This window comes from Elephas maximus, chromosome 10, assembly GCF_024166365.1.
Source record: "Elephas maximus indicus isolate mEleMax1 chromosome 10, mEleMax1 primary haplotype, whole genome shotgun sequence".
NCBI classification, from domain to species: Eukaryota; Metazoa; Chordata; class Mammalia; order Proboscidea; family Elephantidae; genus Elephas; species Elephas maximus.
In genome coordinates this window covers 13269748-13287227 of record NC_064828.1, presented here as the reverse complement: position 1 = coordinate 13287227, position 17480 = coordinate 13269748, and the positions used below count along the sequence as shown (strand labels likewise).

General features: G+C 40.9%; 1 protein-coding gene across 5 annotated transcripts in view; it reads right to left on the bottom strand.

Moving 5' to 3' along the window:
- Positions 1-1045: 1045 nt before the first annotated feature.
- TTBK2 (tau tubulin kinase 2) overlaps positions 1046-17480 on the bottom strand; it is a 210421-nt gene continuing 193986 nt past the window's right edge. For all 5 annotated transcript variants that reach the window (XM_049899717.1, XM_049899718.1, XM_049899719.1 and 2 more), the window contains 2 exons: positions 12943-14222; positions 1046-7839 (listed from right to left, as the gene is read on the bottom strand). In XM_049899717.1, the coding sequence (XP_049755674.1) occupies positions 7377-7839; positions 12943-14222 (1743 nt within the window). In that variant the 3' untranslated portion in view covers positions 1046-7376. The remainder of the gene's footprint in view (positions 7840-12942; positions 14223-17480) is intronic.

Sequence of the window (17480 nt, the reverse complement as noted above, 5' to 3'; positions counted from 1 at the left end):
GGACCGTAAAGGTGAACACTTCTCCGGGATCACTGCCCCGAAGGAGGAAACCCTGGGGGCGCAGTGGTTAGGAGCTACGGCTGCGAACCAGAAGGTCGGCAGCTGGAACCCAGCAGCCGCTCCTTGGAAAACCCTATGGGGCGGTTCTGCTCTGTCCTACGGGGTCGCTAGGAGTCGGAATCGACTCGACGGTAACGGCTTTTTTTTTTTTTTTTGAAGCCCTAAAGGAGTCACGAAATTTAGCCTAGCCTCTCATTTTGACCATGTTTTTTTTTTCTCAATGGCAGGGTTTTCAATCCCTAGGCCCAAGTGGTACCCACAGGTTTTCCTGCAGGGCGGCTTTTTATAATCCCCAGCCCGCAGCCTGCACACTGACTCGCTCCTTTACACGTTTTAATAATGGGTTTACATCAGCTTAATTCAGCTCTTTTTGCGGTTGAGATGTCAGTAGGCATATTCATAATTAGTTTCTGGGAGCTTGATTTCTTTCTTAATCTCCCTTATTTTGAAAAACACGGGAGACAGCGCTGATTGGTGCTGCTTAGTGAGAAATCAAGAAAGGCCCAGAAAAGAGATGACACTAACATTCTAGGTCAAACCAGGAGGGGGAAGCTGTGCCCATGTCAGTGTCTCACAGACTTCCTCGGATTCACAGGAAGGTCCCAGGCAAAAAGGCGGGGAGCAGGAAGCACTCTAGTGGTACGAGGGGTGTTTCCTGTGGAGAAGGAAAAAATGCCTCCACCACTGATAGAAGGGTGGACTCAAAGGAGCTTTTAATACTTCCCATTTTATTACAAGGGAAGCCATCTTCTCATTTCCATACACCCTGGTTTTCACCTGCAGGGTGCTGAGCACCTAGTTTCTATTTAGTCCAGTGCTGCTTTTCTAGGTCACTGCTGGGTGTGATCCTGCATTTATAGTAACATTTTCTGCTTCCTGTTGATCTTGTACCTTCTGGTGCATCCAGTAACTTTTCTTTTAATTAGAAAAATACTTCCCACTTTTAAAATCCAAACCATCACACAAATAGACCTAGAGTTTGCATGCGGAATGAATCTTTTATTACTAGATTATAAAAATAAAATACAAAATAATTTTAAAACAGAACTTAAAACACTGTACAAAGCTTTAGTATGATACAAATGGGAAAATTAAATAAATAATTACACGTTTATGTACAGACGGCCTATACAAAAGCACTCCACGTTTCTGCCGATACTCTGTGTCCTTGGTTGCCTGAGCAAAAGCGAACAAAGGGGGCAGCTTGGAGGGGAAACGGACACAACACAATACCTTTAGATGTATTTCAAAGAGCAGTGTCTCATCTTTCTGATTTCATGAAAAGAGGGGTAGAGAAAAAGTGGGATTTTTAAATTCATCTAGTCTTAACTCAGTGGTCTTGCTCAACAAGAGAGAATTCTCCTGGATTGTGGCTGAATCTTATTTAAGAGCTGCCAATAGTTTTTAATTTCTCAGGTTTTTCTCTATTTCAAAACTAGTTGTTTCCCGCCTCCCCCGTTTTTCCTACAAAACTAGGAACATAGAGTAAATGGCCAGATGAAATAGGCCTAGGAAAAGCGCCAGGAGGAGGACCAGGAAGGAACTGCGTATCAGCGAGAAGTGCGAGGGCTCAAGCCTGAGCTGTCTGATCTGTTCTTTATTCAGACCACCCAATCCAATCTCAGAGCCCCACTAGCACAGTTTCTTATTTCCATTGCCTTCTTATTATCTTTGTACTTCTGAATGCTTTTTCTGCTTAGTGAATTAATTTATCTGGTGAACTGTTTAAAAAAAAAAAAAAAACTTTTGGGCAAAGTTCCCAGGGCTTTCCCGTCCCTGGAAAACTCCCTAAAATAAATCACATTCAAGCTCTGGAAGCCGTGTTTAACCCTTGTGGTGGGTGAGTGAGGAGTACCCAGAGAAACTCCAGATATGGTCAAGTGCTGTACATGAATTTTTATGGATTTAAATTCCACATTATAAGGGGGGAAAAGCATCATATGGCAGGAGTAGTCCATCTTAGCTAGGTGAGTGAACAATTACACAATCTGACACGGTATTAACCTACTGTCAATCACTAGTGAGTAAAATTATGTGATCAACAAATCCTATAGTCACAAGAGCTCAAAGATCTCCTCAGAAGAGCCTATTTTGAGTCAAGGTGAGCCCACTGGCCTGGCCTAGGGTGTCTGGGAGGCATGGTCAGCATCACCGATGACACACTGTGCCCGTGCTAACACTTCCGATTAAAGAGGAGGCAGAAACCTGTTACTCTGGGAGCTTTCACAGGGCAATGGAGAGAAAGGCTTCGTCTCTTTTACACGCATCCTTAAGAACAAGGATCCAGCAACGCCTACGGGAAATATTCAGATCATTACTGTATAAATGTTACTTTTTGCTCTTTGGTGACTTGAAGTTACGTGTCACCTCAAAGTGACCCTAATCTCACCACATTCTTTTTCTAATCCAGATTTTCTCAAGGGGGATAGGTAAACATCAGGTTGATGTATTTTAAAAGTAGGAGCAGAAACTGCTTCACAGAGAGACAATCACAACTAAATTAGCAAGTGTCCTGATGCGTGAAGACTTTAACATCACCACTCCATGACCAGCCAGGGACTGAGGTGTGCAACATCAAATTCTCATTTCCGTGAAGAGGACCTCGTCGCATGTCCTGGAGTCACCTAAGAGCTACAGGAATTCCCCTGCACCTCCCGCAGGTCCTACCTAGCAATGCTGGGCAAGGTTCCGCAGGCTCCCAAGACGTCTCAGTTCCAGGGAAGAGCCAAAGTACTGTGAATGTCCAATCATATTGGTTTCTACTCTGTTCCCACATTCTCAAGGTACACACCGGGCTTCCACTACATGACGACAAGTAAGTAGGGTATCCTGACAACCTTCTGGGATTTTCCATGCACTACATCCCCTGATACTGTCTAAGGACTGGAACTGCCTCTTATTCCCTTCTCCAAATTAAGGTCTAAATATGCACCTCAGGTTTCTCAAGTTGGATACATATTAACATGTCTGAACCTCACGCCTTAATCCTGTAATATTTTGTATGAAAACAAAGATAAGTAGCTATTCTGCCACTGTATTGTCTACAGAGCCAAACTCAAGAAAGGTAAACAATGCAGTTGTCCTCAACCAGTCTGTCTCCTTAGGCACAGTGCCAACACATCCATGAGAAATGCAGACAGACGGAAACAGGCAGCTTTTAAAAGACTGGGTGCAAGCAACTTAATTCCAAAATACAGGAACATAACCAAGAAAAGGTTCTCTAATGTATGCCATGTTTTGACGGATATAAAGGAATGAAAAAAGGTTTTTAAAATGTGAAAAAGTTTTATCTCCAACACTTAGTCTAGACTTAACTACATATTTTCAAGCAGCCAGAGTAAGACGCATCTTTTTCCTAGGCCATTAAGTTATGAATTCTGGATTCTGTTTCTATCACCAATTTCTAATGTTAGGTAAGGAATGTAGTTCCCAGAACTAAGAATCCTCTGCTTGTGGAAAAAAAGCACCTGTTTTTAATTCACAGCTGTTGGTACAGAAGAACTACCTGTGGCCTTAACCATCTGTGTCTGGGTTATAAGACATGTACCAAGTGCACCTTTTCCCTGTAGACTGAATGCAGCCGTAGAAACATGAGCATAAAAACCTGTGCCCTGGAAAGAATTTCTGACGACCACTGAAGAATCTCAAGTCCGCCCGGTGGCTAGGAGCTAAACAGAAAGAGATGGCACACTCTAGCCCACTGAATACTAGTAAGCAGCTGAGATCTGTTTAGTATTTTAAAGCAAATAATATAAGGTGGATAATGACTACAGTGGGTCTCAAGTACTGTTTTGCTACTTATTTAGGGCTTGATTAATTTGGCAACTTTTACAAAACAATTCACAACATGCAACTTAAAAAACAGTACATGTAACTCTCTGCCACTGTCACAAGGCCAGCTGGCACACCAGAATTAAGAGTTAGTGTCTGCCTAAATCTCACCATTCAAAGATGTTTATAATCTGTGCTTTAAGGGTACATTTGATATGGCCCAACCGTCCTCCTCTGTTCACAGTACATTAAATGCCTTTAAGCTGTGCAAAAAATTACTATGTGGAAATTTAATATTTCAGCAAATTCGTAGACCCTGGAGCTTTGGCAGCATAATTCAGGAAGAATACTACCTAAAAAGATTGAACCTGTTACTAATTCTAATTTCTGCTCCATCCAATTCCTTCTCGTATGAAATACTTTTTGTATGAAAACCTAGATAAATCACTATTCTGCTACTGTATTGTCTACAGAGCCAAATTCAAGAAAGTCGAAGACAAACGGATTAGATAAGGGGTGGCACGGGCAGGGGTGGCTCTGTGGCTTTGACAGGAGCCCCTGACCTTCAGAAGAAGGTCTAAGCTCTGCCCCAGACTACTACTAGTCTAGTTGGGTTTGATTCTGATTGACGGCCAGCCCCTCCTCTTAAGCAGAATAACAAAACTGCTTTAAAATTACTTGGAATGATCTACGTTTGTCACTTAAATCTGAAATATGCCATTACTAAAAAACACCAAAAATAAATAAAAAATAAAGGATAATTCAGAAAAAGAAAACGTTCTCTACATCATACTTTAAAATGAAAAAAAAAAACAGAAATCCTTATGCCAGAAGTGCTTCGCTCAGGGCTGCCACCTGTCCATTTAGCCTGAGAGACAGTGAACATCTAAAGCACAAGCCAGGCTTTTAAAAAACCATAAACTCTATATAGGACACTATTTTTGAGCAGACTTATTGATACATAAGATATAATTAGTATGTTTTCTTTTTAAAGTATCAGAGCAGAAACATCTTTGGTTAGCTCTTTCTCTATATGTAAAATAAAATACTATTATATAACGAGACTGTTTATCTCTGGATTTTAATGAGTTTGTCGATGCTAGCAATAGGGGGCAACACAGTGGAGGGACTGGCAGAAGAAAGGGAGGGACCAAGAAAGAGAACATTCGGCTGCCACACTGCCATGGCTGTTGGTCTTGATTGCCAATGAGAAATAAAATCACAGACACAGACCACAATTACAGCTGCGTCAGCACATTTCTGACTATAGGGGCCAGGATTTAAAGCTGGTTATTTTTAGTACAATTTAGCTAATACAACAAGAAAAAAAGATCATTCCTTAATTGTAGGTTATACCCCACCACCACCAAGAAAACAGGTGAAAAGAAGTAGAATGACAATTTTTAAGAGATTTTTAAAAATTCGTTATGTCAGATCCATGATTTTCATCCCAGTTTATCCACTCGAACCGTAAGGACAAAACTATGTGATTAACATGACATATCTCTGAACCAGTATTACAAGCATGTCCCAGTAACTTCCCCCCTATTAAAATTCTTCTGTAAGTGAAAATTAAATAACACAGCTTGGCTTGTTAAGGTCTGCCAACCCTTGCACTGCTCACGGGAAGGCAAGAACAATCTGAGGCGTCACATGCCGGGAATATATTTTCAGAAAATGAAGGTCATCGGCAAGGCCCAAGTGTACACGAGGCACACAACAGAAGGGAGAATGAGAAAGGATGAGTTTATATAAGCATATGTCTCTCTCTCTCTATTTATAAATATTTATATAATTTACCACGAAGACATGCAAGTAGTGTTATAGCAACTATTCTACACTATAATACAGAGGGATTGGCCTCCCAATAATACAGTTGCTTAAGTTAAATAGCAAACATGTCTTATCTATTGCATTCCTCTGCGGTGTGTGAAACGGGAAATGAAATCCCACACTATGCTACATTTCTTAGGGGAGACCGTATATGCCTCGATAGTATTTTGAGTTTGTTTTTTAAAAAGTTCAACGCAGATAAAGAGAACAAGGTAAGTTCAGTGCAGCTTCAGGGCAGCTTTGATGCAGCATTAGAATATGTTCACTTGGTAAGGAAACGTCTTTCTTTTCTTTTTTTCCGTTTAACTGTGTTAGGACTGGCAGCAAACACAGGTCAAAGAGAAAGCACAGATGTTTGCTAGAAGGCAAATTTCAACAGCAACCAGACCAATTGATCTGACTGTAATAAGGTGGTTACAACACAAAACACCTAGAGAATACAAAATAGACCATTTTAAAAGTCTGGTATAATTTAATTTTGCCTGATTCCTGGTAGCAGAAGAGTGAGATGAGAACCAATCAGATCCCCATCACAGCTTCCTAAATTGAGATTACATGGAATTCAAACTGAAGCCCAGGAGAAGCAGGTAATCAAACATCAAGATAAATATTTAGCCTAAATTTATTTCCTCAGATATCCATTCCTTATTGGCTAAATGTATAAAATACACAGTTTGAGGATTATAGGCCTCAATATAGCTAATTTCTTTCTTTCTAGCTCCCTAAACGCATAAAGCCATACTCTGAACTTTGTGTTTCCCTGGTGTCACCTTGGAGCTGGCACTGGAAAGAATCTGTACCCAGAAGAGCTCAGGAAGCCAGGTCTACTCTGGCCAGTTTCCCTCCACGAGCAGACACGTAGCAGAAGGTGCAGGGTTCTTCTACCTTGAAGGGCATTTCTCCACACTCTGTCCCTCTCTCCCTAAAGCGCTAAAGCCTATGAAGTGCCTCTGTTGAGACTTTTTCTCTTCTTTACCTATGTTTCTGTTATTTTTTTAAGTAAAAATGTACTGGGTTAAGAAATGTTGCTCCAAGAAAAATATCAGGGGACTAAAAAAGGTAGCTGGATTTGAAATTCCCAGCATGTGCTGCTGAAAGTCCATCAGAATGTATTGTTAGAATCAAAGAAGAGAGAGTGGATCAGGCGAGAAACACTAACTTTAAAATGTGAAATCCAGGGAGGGTACTAGGAACGAGGCAAAGTAAAGGTGTGAATTCTCAACATACCAGATAAACTCACGAGTCAAAAATACATGAGCAGTGGCCCCCGCCCCAGACTTCTTACACGTACTCTAATATCTGAACAATCCTGACTCTCTAAGGTTGTCTGTTTTGAATGAAAATATTAAAATAAGTTTCATTTTCGCTATATAATCTTTGAGTAGAGTCTTAAAAAATGGGGCCAAATCCCTTAAAATTCCATTTTATCTCCTACCCTCAACTCTTGTTTTAAAGGCAGATAAAAAATGAAGCTCGTTTGATGAGTTTCTCCCCCTTGGGTTTGCCAGGTTGCCCCTTGATTCCTGATCTGCTTGCTGCCTGCCTCAGATAATTCCTTATCGCATATTTATGTCTTCCTATAAATAATTTATCATGTTACTTTTTCTGCAAGTGAAGACCAACACTGATTTTTTAAACAGACAGTACAGGGATACAACATGCATCAGGCTGAGGAGAAGGACCTCACACCTTGCAGATGTGCAGCCCGGCTCCTACCTGCTAAGTTTACTGGCTGCCTTACCCTTCCCTGGGGGGGTTTTAGTGCTGGCCGAGTGGTGGTGGAAGCTGCCAGGTCCTTTTGGGCCACTCTTGCTGGGTTTGCAATGCTCCTGTTGGCAGGACCTCCTGGAGGAAGAAGAGCCTGAGTGGCTTGGAGGTGACTTGCTTCTCCCCAGATGTGGGGGTGAACTCCTCTGGTCGTGGTGGGGCCGCCCTGCCCTAGAGGGCGAGGAACTAGATGTACGTGGCAAGGAAGAGCTTCGAGGAGAGGCACTGGGGCTTCGGTGAGGGACAACTGGACTCTTGGGGGGTGTTTTGGGGTTGTGAGGGGATCCTGGACTCTTGCACTGAGTAGTGCTCCGGGGTTTCTGAGATCCATTTTGAAGAATTTGGGCCAGACGGGAGAAGAGGTCTGAGTCGGAATTGCTACTCCCTAGGACTTTGTATCTGCGTAGCCTTAAGAGAACAGAAATAATTATTTTCATTTCAAGTGTGCCTAAAAAGTCACAATGTCACAAATCATACTGTGTATGATTTGAATAAAATCAGAAAACATATCATAAAATAAATAATATCACCTATGAGTACTGTGCTCCTTTAAATAATCATCTATATGAGTCCAAACAGTCAATATTTACCACAAAGCAAAGACAGAAGGTAATGGGCAAGGGGCAGAGAAGCTAGATTAATGCAAACAGAACAAGCAGAAAGGAAATACTGAGTATGCTGACACGTTGTGGAAAATGTAACCAATGTCAGTGAACAGTATAACAGTATGAATAGAAACTGTTAAACAGGAACCTAATTTGCTGTGTAAACTTTCACCAAAAATACAATAAAAAAATATATTTATAAAATAAAGAGTTACTCTTTCACATACCAGTAATTTGACCCTGGGAAAACCGCTGAATGTCTCCTAGTTTTCAATGGGAATGCTGTCTGCCTCACGGGGTCACTGAGCAGACCAAGCGCCTTAAGCATGTGAAGAACTTGGCTGAAGGTCTGCTGTGCAGAAGCACTTACGTGATGTTAGTTTCCTCCCTCTTACCTGGTGTATTGGTAGGTGCTGTCAGGTCAATTTTGACTCGCAGCGACCCCATGTGACAGAGCAGAAGTGCCCCAAGGCGTTTTCTTGGGTGTAATCTTCAGGGAAGTAGATTGTCAGGTCTTTCTCCCTCACTGCACGTACGTTCTTCTAATTTTGGGATTAAGTTAATGACTGTGTCTAGCGTCTGTTTGCACATGACAGTGTACAGCATTTCATCTAAGGCTGCTAGGGGCGGAATTCTGCAAGCGTATGTGCAAGCATGAAATCCCACGATGTCAGCCTTCGAGGTGAACTGCGCTCACCAAGAAGTGCAGCAACCATAGATAAAAGTATCTTTCAGCCGTATTTAATAATTTCCAAAAGAAAAGAGCGGTCACTGGTTTCTCCTGGCCTCAGTTCTGGCCTGACCACAGCATGGGACCCAGGAGAGCTGACCCGGGAGAGCTGAGGTGGGGACCGACTGCACCTCTGACCAGGAATTTGAGCCTGGGAATTCTAATCTAGAGAGTATTCATATGAAGAGTAACGTCTTCTCTGCCCTAGGTATCTTTCTGGTTGGCCTAAGGATCAAATAAAATGGTATATATAATAGTTTTGCAAACTGCAATGCACTCTATAAAAGTACTTCACTGGTAATACTAAGTAATGTGGTAATAAGGGCTTTAGGGCCCCTCGAATACTCAAACTGTGGGAATTAAGTATATCAGCAGAGGAACAGACAAATCGAAGGAGCAGAGCACTGAATTCAAAAAGGTACTCATGCTTCTATGGGAAATGAGCAGTAGATCTCACTAACTTCACACCACGTGCAGTGAAACCTGTGAGAGCTGGAACTCGCTGGGACTGCCTTGTTTTTCCCAGTCTCACAAGATTTCCGCCTTTGACAGGGTGTAGTCTTACCATTCTCCTATTACTCGTTTTAGTGGAAAATATCCAAATTTTCCTTCTCTGACAGGTTTCCGCCTTATACAGATCCAGCTTTCAAAAGTTTTACTGGATAATAACTCCAGGTGGATTAAACATACACAAAATAGAAAACTATAAAAGTATTAGAAGAGAAGAGAATATATTTTAAAAATATTAGGGTTGAGGGGACCTTCGTAAGCCTGATATAAAACACAGAAACCATAAAAGATATTCAGTTCCATGAACACTAAATTTTTCTATAACGCAAAAGGCACCATAAATCAAATTAAAAGGCAAGCAATAGACTAGGACCAAATATCTCCAATATATTTTGTGGACAAAGAGATTAATTAATAAGAAAATCAATCCAATAGAAAGTTTGACGTGAACACGGCCAACAACACATACAAGCCATTCAAATAAAAATATATATGAAAAGATCTGTCTCATGAATAACCAAACAAAAACAACGAGGTAAGCTGCTTGTCAGATTACCTTCCCCCAAAATTTAAGTGATGCTATCAAGGGCGTAGAGAAAGGGCCTCGTACACAGTCAGTATGAGTATAAACCACTAGGATAACTTTTTTGGGAGGGCACTTCGAATATATTTATAAAATTATAAATAGGCAAACCGTAGCAATTCTGTTTTTAGACATCTACTAAAAATGTGGGCAAAGGCGATAAAAATCTATGTATAAAGTTATTCACTGCAGCACTGTTTATAAAAACAAAAATCTGGAAATCACCTAAATGTCCATGAATATATAAATGGTTTAATACTTCATACTACATTATCCCATGAAGTATGAGACAGTGCCTTTTAAAAGAGTTACACAGGTCTACATGGACCAACATGGAAAAATGCCCAAGGTAGATTAGGTTAAAGAAAATCACGTGTAGAATAATATTAGTACAAGAGCTCATTTCTGTTTAAACAATTTCCACGCCTGTGTGTATATATGAGTAGGAAGATGAAAGGGGCTTTCGCTTTGTACTTCATTTATTTCTGTGTTATTTTAAATTCTTACATTTTCTTTTCTTGTAATTCACAAATACCAATAAAGTTTTTTAAAATTATGATTCAATAAACAGTTCTTTAATATGGTTCTAAACAGAAATTCTGTGTCCTGGCAGTGTTAAGGACGAATGGGATGACGGGAAACATAAGTACTCTAAAAACCAAACCAAACCCGCTGCCATTGAGTCATAGCGACGCTGTAGGACACAGAACTGTCCTTTAGGGTTTCCAAAGCTGAAATGTTTTTCCCACGGAACAGCTGGTGGGTTTGAACTGCCGACCTTTTGGTTAGCAGCCAAGCACTTTAACCACTGCTATACCAAACCCACTGCCGCCGAGTCGATTTTGACTCATAGCAGACCTACAGGACAGGGAAGAACTGCCCCATAGGGTTTCCAAGGGGCAGCTGGTGGATTCAAACTGCTGGCCTTTTGGTTAGCAGCCGTAGCTCTTAACCATTGTGCTACCAGGGCTCCACTGCACCATCGAACCAAAAAAAACCAAACTCATTGCCTTCGAGTCGATTTGACTCACAGTGACCCTATAGGACAGAGTAGAACTGCACCATGAGGGCTCCTGTAAATCCTCTAAGGATCTAAAATTCATTCCATTGAAGAATTTAAACCTCAGACGGTTGAAATAAGGAAGAGGGAGAGGAACTTCCAAGGTTGCATCAGCACCTACAGGGCCGGGGGCATAAAGAGCCATAATCACACCAGGGGTCAGCAACAGGTGACTTATTTACTCTCTGAACTTTCTGTCCTCCTCCTCCCCCAACATCTGAAAAGTAAACACGAAATTCACTTTGGTTACACCTTCCCTCACCCGCCTTATACAATGAAACCTACGAAAGCCGGAACTCCCTTGTTTTTCCCAGTCTCACAATTTTTCCACTTTTGACATGGTTCAGTCTTACTACTTTTCTCTTGCTCATTTTAGTGGAAAATATTTACATTTTCCCTCTCTGACAGGTTTCCGCTTTACACAGGTCCCGGCTTTTGCAGGTTTTCCTGTAGTAAAATTTGAGGAATGGAAAAAAAATAATTCCTGTGTGCCAGGACCTAAGCAGGAAAGATCCAAAGCCCAGATGAGCCCCAGGCTGGTCAGCTCTGTGACAGCTGGCACAGTATTATACACCTAAGCTTGGTTACGAAGTGCTGCTTTTAGGGACACGTAAAAGTGCTAAGTCATAAATGATAATTAAGATCTGTTTAAACTGCATTCCAATACAGCTCTAGCCACAGACACGCCATCTCTGGTAGGCACAGACACCAAGCAGAAGGAAAAGGCGGAGGAGTGCATATTGTTCATGGAATCACCTTTTTAAATGTCTCCGCAACATGACTGCAGTTCACTCAGCACCATTCTTCCTGCGGAATATAATCCCCGTGACGCTTCGATCCAAGGTTTAGTTACCCCTGGACCAGAAACCCCAGGCCAAGTCAAAACTAAGCTGACTTTAGGGAAGAGCAGCAAGTGGTGATGGGTAATGAGAGACAGAATCCCATGTTGACACACTTGGGAAGTCCCCCTAACACGCGGAGGCTGCTGCTACACTGTCTGAACCAGGTGACAGTTTCCAGGTAAAGGTGTTTTAATTTTCACTTTATTTTTGTTAAAAGACCTTCCTTTTTCTTTTTCTTCCCCCATGGCTTGGATCATTCTATCCTGTGAAAGCAAGTAACGGCCCCAAGGAAAGCACTGGTTTAACTCTTCCCCTCAGAATGTCGTCACTCTGTGCCAGCCCGTATCACGAGGGTACCTAAGTGAGCAAGTGCACTACACAGTAAGTAGGGAGGCAGTGCCTTTATCAGGTGTGGCTGTACAGATCCCCGGCCTAGGGAAGCCTTGTATGAGATTTTTGTTTATTATAATCAGATAAACAGTATAAAACAGGGCCCATTCATCAAATTACAGACATGGTATTCATCATCATAGAACCTGACATCATAATGACATTTGTTAAAGTGAGATTCTAGCTATAAAAGGCTCGAAAATCACTGAGTATCTGGTCAAAATGGAGGAGTCCCTGGGTGGCTACTAAATGAAAGGCTGGTGGTTTGAATACACCCAGAGATACCTCTGAAGAAAGGCCCCGCAATCTACCTCAAAAAAGGTCACAATCACTGAAAACCCTATGAAGCACTGTTCTACTCTGAAACACATACGGTCGCCCTAAGTTGGAAGTGACTCGACGGCAAATGCTTGTTTTTTTTTTTTTTTTTTTTTTGGTCAAAATGGACTGGGGAGAGAAGTCACCTTTACTGCATGCTAAGTACTGGACAAAGCCCTCGATGTATGTTAACTTATTTCAATCTCTCAAACCCATGAGGCAAATGTCTCACCTGTTTTATAGATGAGGTGAATGATGTTCACACTGCTAGAAAGTGGGCGAGTCAAGAAGTAACCTGAATCAGTCTGATGTCTACCACTACAGTGTGCTATAAAGCCTGGGAAAGACGGAGAATGAAGTGGATGGCCACAACAGGCAAAAAAAAAAAAAAAATAAGGAACCACTAACGTATTAGACAAAATAGACACAGAGGTAATGTTACACACTCAACACAGGAAAGCACACAGTGTTACCTGGCTTCCACTCCAGGCCTAGTTGGCGGCTTTCCTGGTGGTGGTCGAGGCAAGAACTGCGATGCAGTGGCGCTATTGACTTGATCTGTATTGGCCCATGAAACTGGCCTTGGAATTTTGCTCTTTCTGGACTGGGAGATGATTGGTGACAGAAAGCTATCTTCGGCTGACCTGCTCAGGTGAGAGTCTACTGCCAGTCTTGAAAAGGGAGTGAAGACTTCCTCCTCAGGAAAGGAAGCAGGAACAGTAGCTAGCTTCTCCCCTAGCAATTTATCAGAGGCACTTGAGAGGTCACCCAGGAAAGACTTGAGTTGCCTTTTTTCCACCAGAAGCTTGACTAGGTCTGGTTGATAAGCTTTCTTTTGGAGGAGCTTCTCTTTTGCAGAGACTGGAGAAGATGATTCAAAAGTTGAGTCTATCTCTTGTGCTAAAACAGGGATTCGGCTGTGTCTAGTTACAAAGGATGACCTAACCACATCCTTCCGGGATGGGGAATAATGTTCATTCTCCGAAACACAATGAAATAGCTCTCCATTTTTAGGAGCAATTTTCTCTCTTTTACCCTCTTGGTGCAAAAAAATAGAGAGGTCTCCTTGATGACCCAGCAAGTCTTCACTCTTGACGTTGTCATCCTTAGGTACCTTACTTTTTTGCAAGGCTGCTACCTGGCCCATCTGTCCCTCAACGTATGGGTCAATGACTCTTGGAGAAATTTCTGAAGTTCCAATTGCCAGAAGCCTCATTATCTCATGATTTTTGTCTTGATTTGGTACTACACTAAAAGTCTGTGTCTTTGTCACATCAAGAGGTTTGGTAGTAGCTGACTGATCCCTTTCCACAGTTACCAAATCTCCTGGGAGAGGGGAGATCTCAACACAACACTGCTCTTTACTTAACTTCTCATCTTCATTATCTGACCCTACAAGAACGCTTTTCTCTTCAGTTTCTCCAGGGAGACTATCAAATTCTTTCACAACCAGCCTCCTATGGTCAGGAGGGTCTCTTTGTGCCAGGTCTTGGGATCTGTCACACTCTCTAATAGGAGCTTCCTTGGATAACATGTCATGACCAATATGATCTAACTGAAGCCCCAAGTCTGTTCTGCATCCTCCACTAGCAGGTTCACCCTCTGTCACAACCAAGCCAGACAAGTTCTCCCTTGGAGAGTCAAGTTCCACAGTGGGCTCCATGGGCTGAAGATCTTTCTTCTCTAGCTGCTGACAGTGAAAGCTCCCTGAAGTGGACTGTGTAGATGCCACAGAAGGTCTAGCAGCTGTAATCTGGAGGAGAATGAAAAAATTGAAATGCAATAATGTGGACTATAAATTAAGACCATGATTTGAGGTTTAACATGGATATCTTCTGTTCAAGTTTGTAAGAGGAACACAGACGTCAACCAGATCTACCCAACTCCTATTTTAAAAGGAGCAATTCTGAATAAAAACAGATGGTAGTCAAGCTCCATCATTCAGGAATTGTCAGAACAGTCTCCCTCTAGGTTCATCCTGCTCTTTCTGTAGCCTGTTCTGTGTACTGGGAGACTAACTTCTACGGACTGCACCATCTATGCTCCCTTGCCTTCTGATTGCTGGTCTGGTTTGCCAATCAATGGCTGGTACCAACGGGGGGATCAGAGTCTGAGAGTTAATTCTTTAATTCTCCCTGCTTCTGCCTGGGAACTGCAGCTTTGGTGGTAGCTACATTCTGCCACTCCTGGGAGGGCCCCTGTCACCAGGTTTTACTAACAGCCCATCCTCCTCTTCAGGACTCATGGTAGGAATGGCTCCCCCTATTGCAGGTCCCATTTGTTCTCTTCACTCTGCTCACACATCTGTAAAAGGTTCCTTTCATTTAATTTTCCCCAAGTACCTCTGTGTGAGCCATCTATTTCCTGCCAGAATCCAGGTATAAGACTTAAAAGAAAAAAACTCACTGACAAATTATTGTAAATTGAAAACCTTGAAATTTTCATGTATTTTATGGAAGTCATGCAATTTACTTCCTATAAGCACTATCCATCATTGTTGAAAATATCATACCTTCCTATAAACAAAAACATGCAAAGATATTTACTAATTTTTCAAATCTTTAATATTTTAAGGACAAAGCCTATGATAAAGTGAAATTCTACCACCCTTCCACTGAGGATACATTAATTCTATGTGAATAAGATTCAATATTTACTAAGAATGTCCTTTCTTAAGGCACCTACAGTTTCCACATCTTCACATTTCTTAAAAGTGACACATAGGAAGGCAGAAAATGTCAACTACATAAACTGGTAAGGAGAAAAAAAATCAAGCAAGCTCAAATCACTTAATGAAGCCTATTAAGTTCTAGGAAAACTATGGAAATTGGTCCAAATCCAAAGGAAAATTTGAAATTATGGAAGATTTAGCCTAGACTTAATTTCTAGTCCACAGGCACCAAGAAACCATTGTGGTTCTACAGTCATCTAAGATGTTTGGATGTATTTCTCATTGTGACAGGAATACAGTTAGGTTTAAGACATGTGAAGCTTCTCCAAAGCCCAGCCCAGAAAAAAAACACCTAACTAACATCCTGGAATTTTTTTTTTTTAACATCCTGGAATAGCTCCCGAATATAACCAGCGTCCTGAGGATCTGTCAGGTTACTCTAAGACAGACTATTTGGGTTCAGACATTGACCTTCTGCAACAAGCCCAGACCTGTAGTGACCTTGGGGAAAAGGCAGTAAGTTCTACTGGTGCTGTCACTCTTCACAAAGCCATGTCATACTTTTATTTCTTTCATTATTCCAAAATACATTCAGGCACCTGACAATTTTCTAGTATAATTTTAAAATCATGATATTGAAACCTAACCCAAAAAAGCTACAGTAATTTACTTTTTAAGACCCAAGAATGACAGTGAAAAGAAAAACATGTGAAATTAAACTAAATGCCAAATAACAAAGGTGGTGGCCATCTCTACATTCAAAACAAATAATACTCACCATATATAATTCCAAGTGTATCAGCCAAAATGAACAAATTATTTATAAAACCAATACTCCACTGGTCTTCTAAGACTAAAGCTAGATTTGCTTCTCAACCTCTGAGCTTAATTCATGTTAGATTCGGGATATAAACGTATGTCTGTGCATGTGTATAAAAACAGGGTGACGATTGTGTACACAGAAGAGAGGTAAGAACCACCAGGCAGGAGGATCTGGTTTCCTGAAAAGATTCTGAGCAATTATAAGCTCGGCATAAATTACTGTCATATAATATTTCCACAGCACTTTAAATTTATAAAATATTCCTAAAATCATTTTTACTAATTCCATTTCGTAACTGCCTTTTTGAGCACCATTATTAACAAAATTCACAAATGAGGAGAAACATGGCTAAGAAATCAGGGATGGGGCTTCAGGACTGTCAAAGTCACACAGAGTGCAGGCCACTGCCGTACACTAAAAAAAAAAAAAAAAAAAAAACACACTCTCAAATGTAGTATGGGAAACCAAGTCTGCAAAAACACGATCTGATGAGATAAAAGGAGAAACTCTAGGATCAATAGCTAAATACCGAGAAGAGAAAGTTAACCCTAAGTGTCAGCTGAAATAGCTCCCTTAATCCTAGCCTACAGAGACACAGAGGCAATCCCTGTACCTGGGGCACTCTACAAATGGACTAGATTAATGATCTGCCAGTAAGCTTTGATAGCTTTGACTTCTGTAATTCACAAACATTTCATTAAGGCATGAATTTCATCATTCTTATCTTGACCATTCCTTTCTTCTGTTCTCTAACTGTATCAGTTAGCAAAGTGCCCCTTCTATAGAATTAGAAAACAACCTCGATATTTCCCATTTCTTTCATCTTTTCTTACTTTTTTTAGTGCCTAATGCTAAGTCTGACTAATGACTAACATCAGCCTCATTATTTTATAGTTTAGGTAAGGCAGCCTCATTATTTTACATGTTTCAAGCTGGCCACAAAGTGACAAGGAACTGCAAACCAACTACCAATTGCATTTTAACTTACAAATTACCCTTTTACTTTTCTCTCATTCAAAAAAAGTGATGCTGTTAAGACAATAAAACCTGGAAAATTCAACATTCATACCACAGAGTCTCTCTCCAAGATGAAGGGTGTGTGATGTACAAAATACCCGTATCTCATTTTGTTTTATTTTTTTACAAAGACAAATAGTTTAGAAGAGACAGATGTAGTGGAATGATGTATTAGTTCCCACTACAGCCAAGGATAGCTAAGTTACAGAAACAAATTCCTGGCCCATTTAAAGACTAAATTTTAACCACTGAAATTTCTTTGGGCCATTCAAATTCCACTAGAGGCTTCTTTTGTTTAAAGCATTTTAATAAAATACTTTATGTTGTTTCTGCCATAATACTTTACACAAATGTTAAAAATTAAGAGTTAAACTAAAATACTATTATTGAATCATGGTGTTAAGTGTCAATTTTCATTTCTTTAAAGAAACAGTACCCAGCAGCCCTAACATCTGACTATTAAGAAGCCATACAAGATGTGCAAGCCCGTCCCTCTTTCC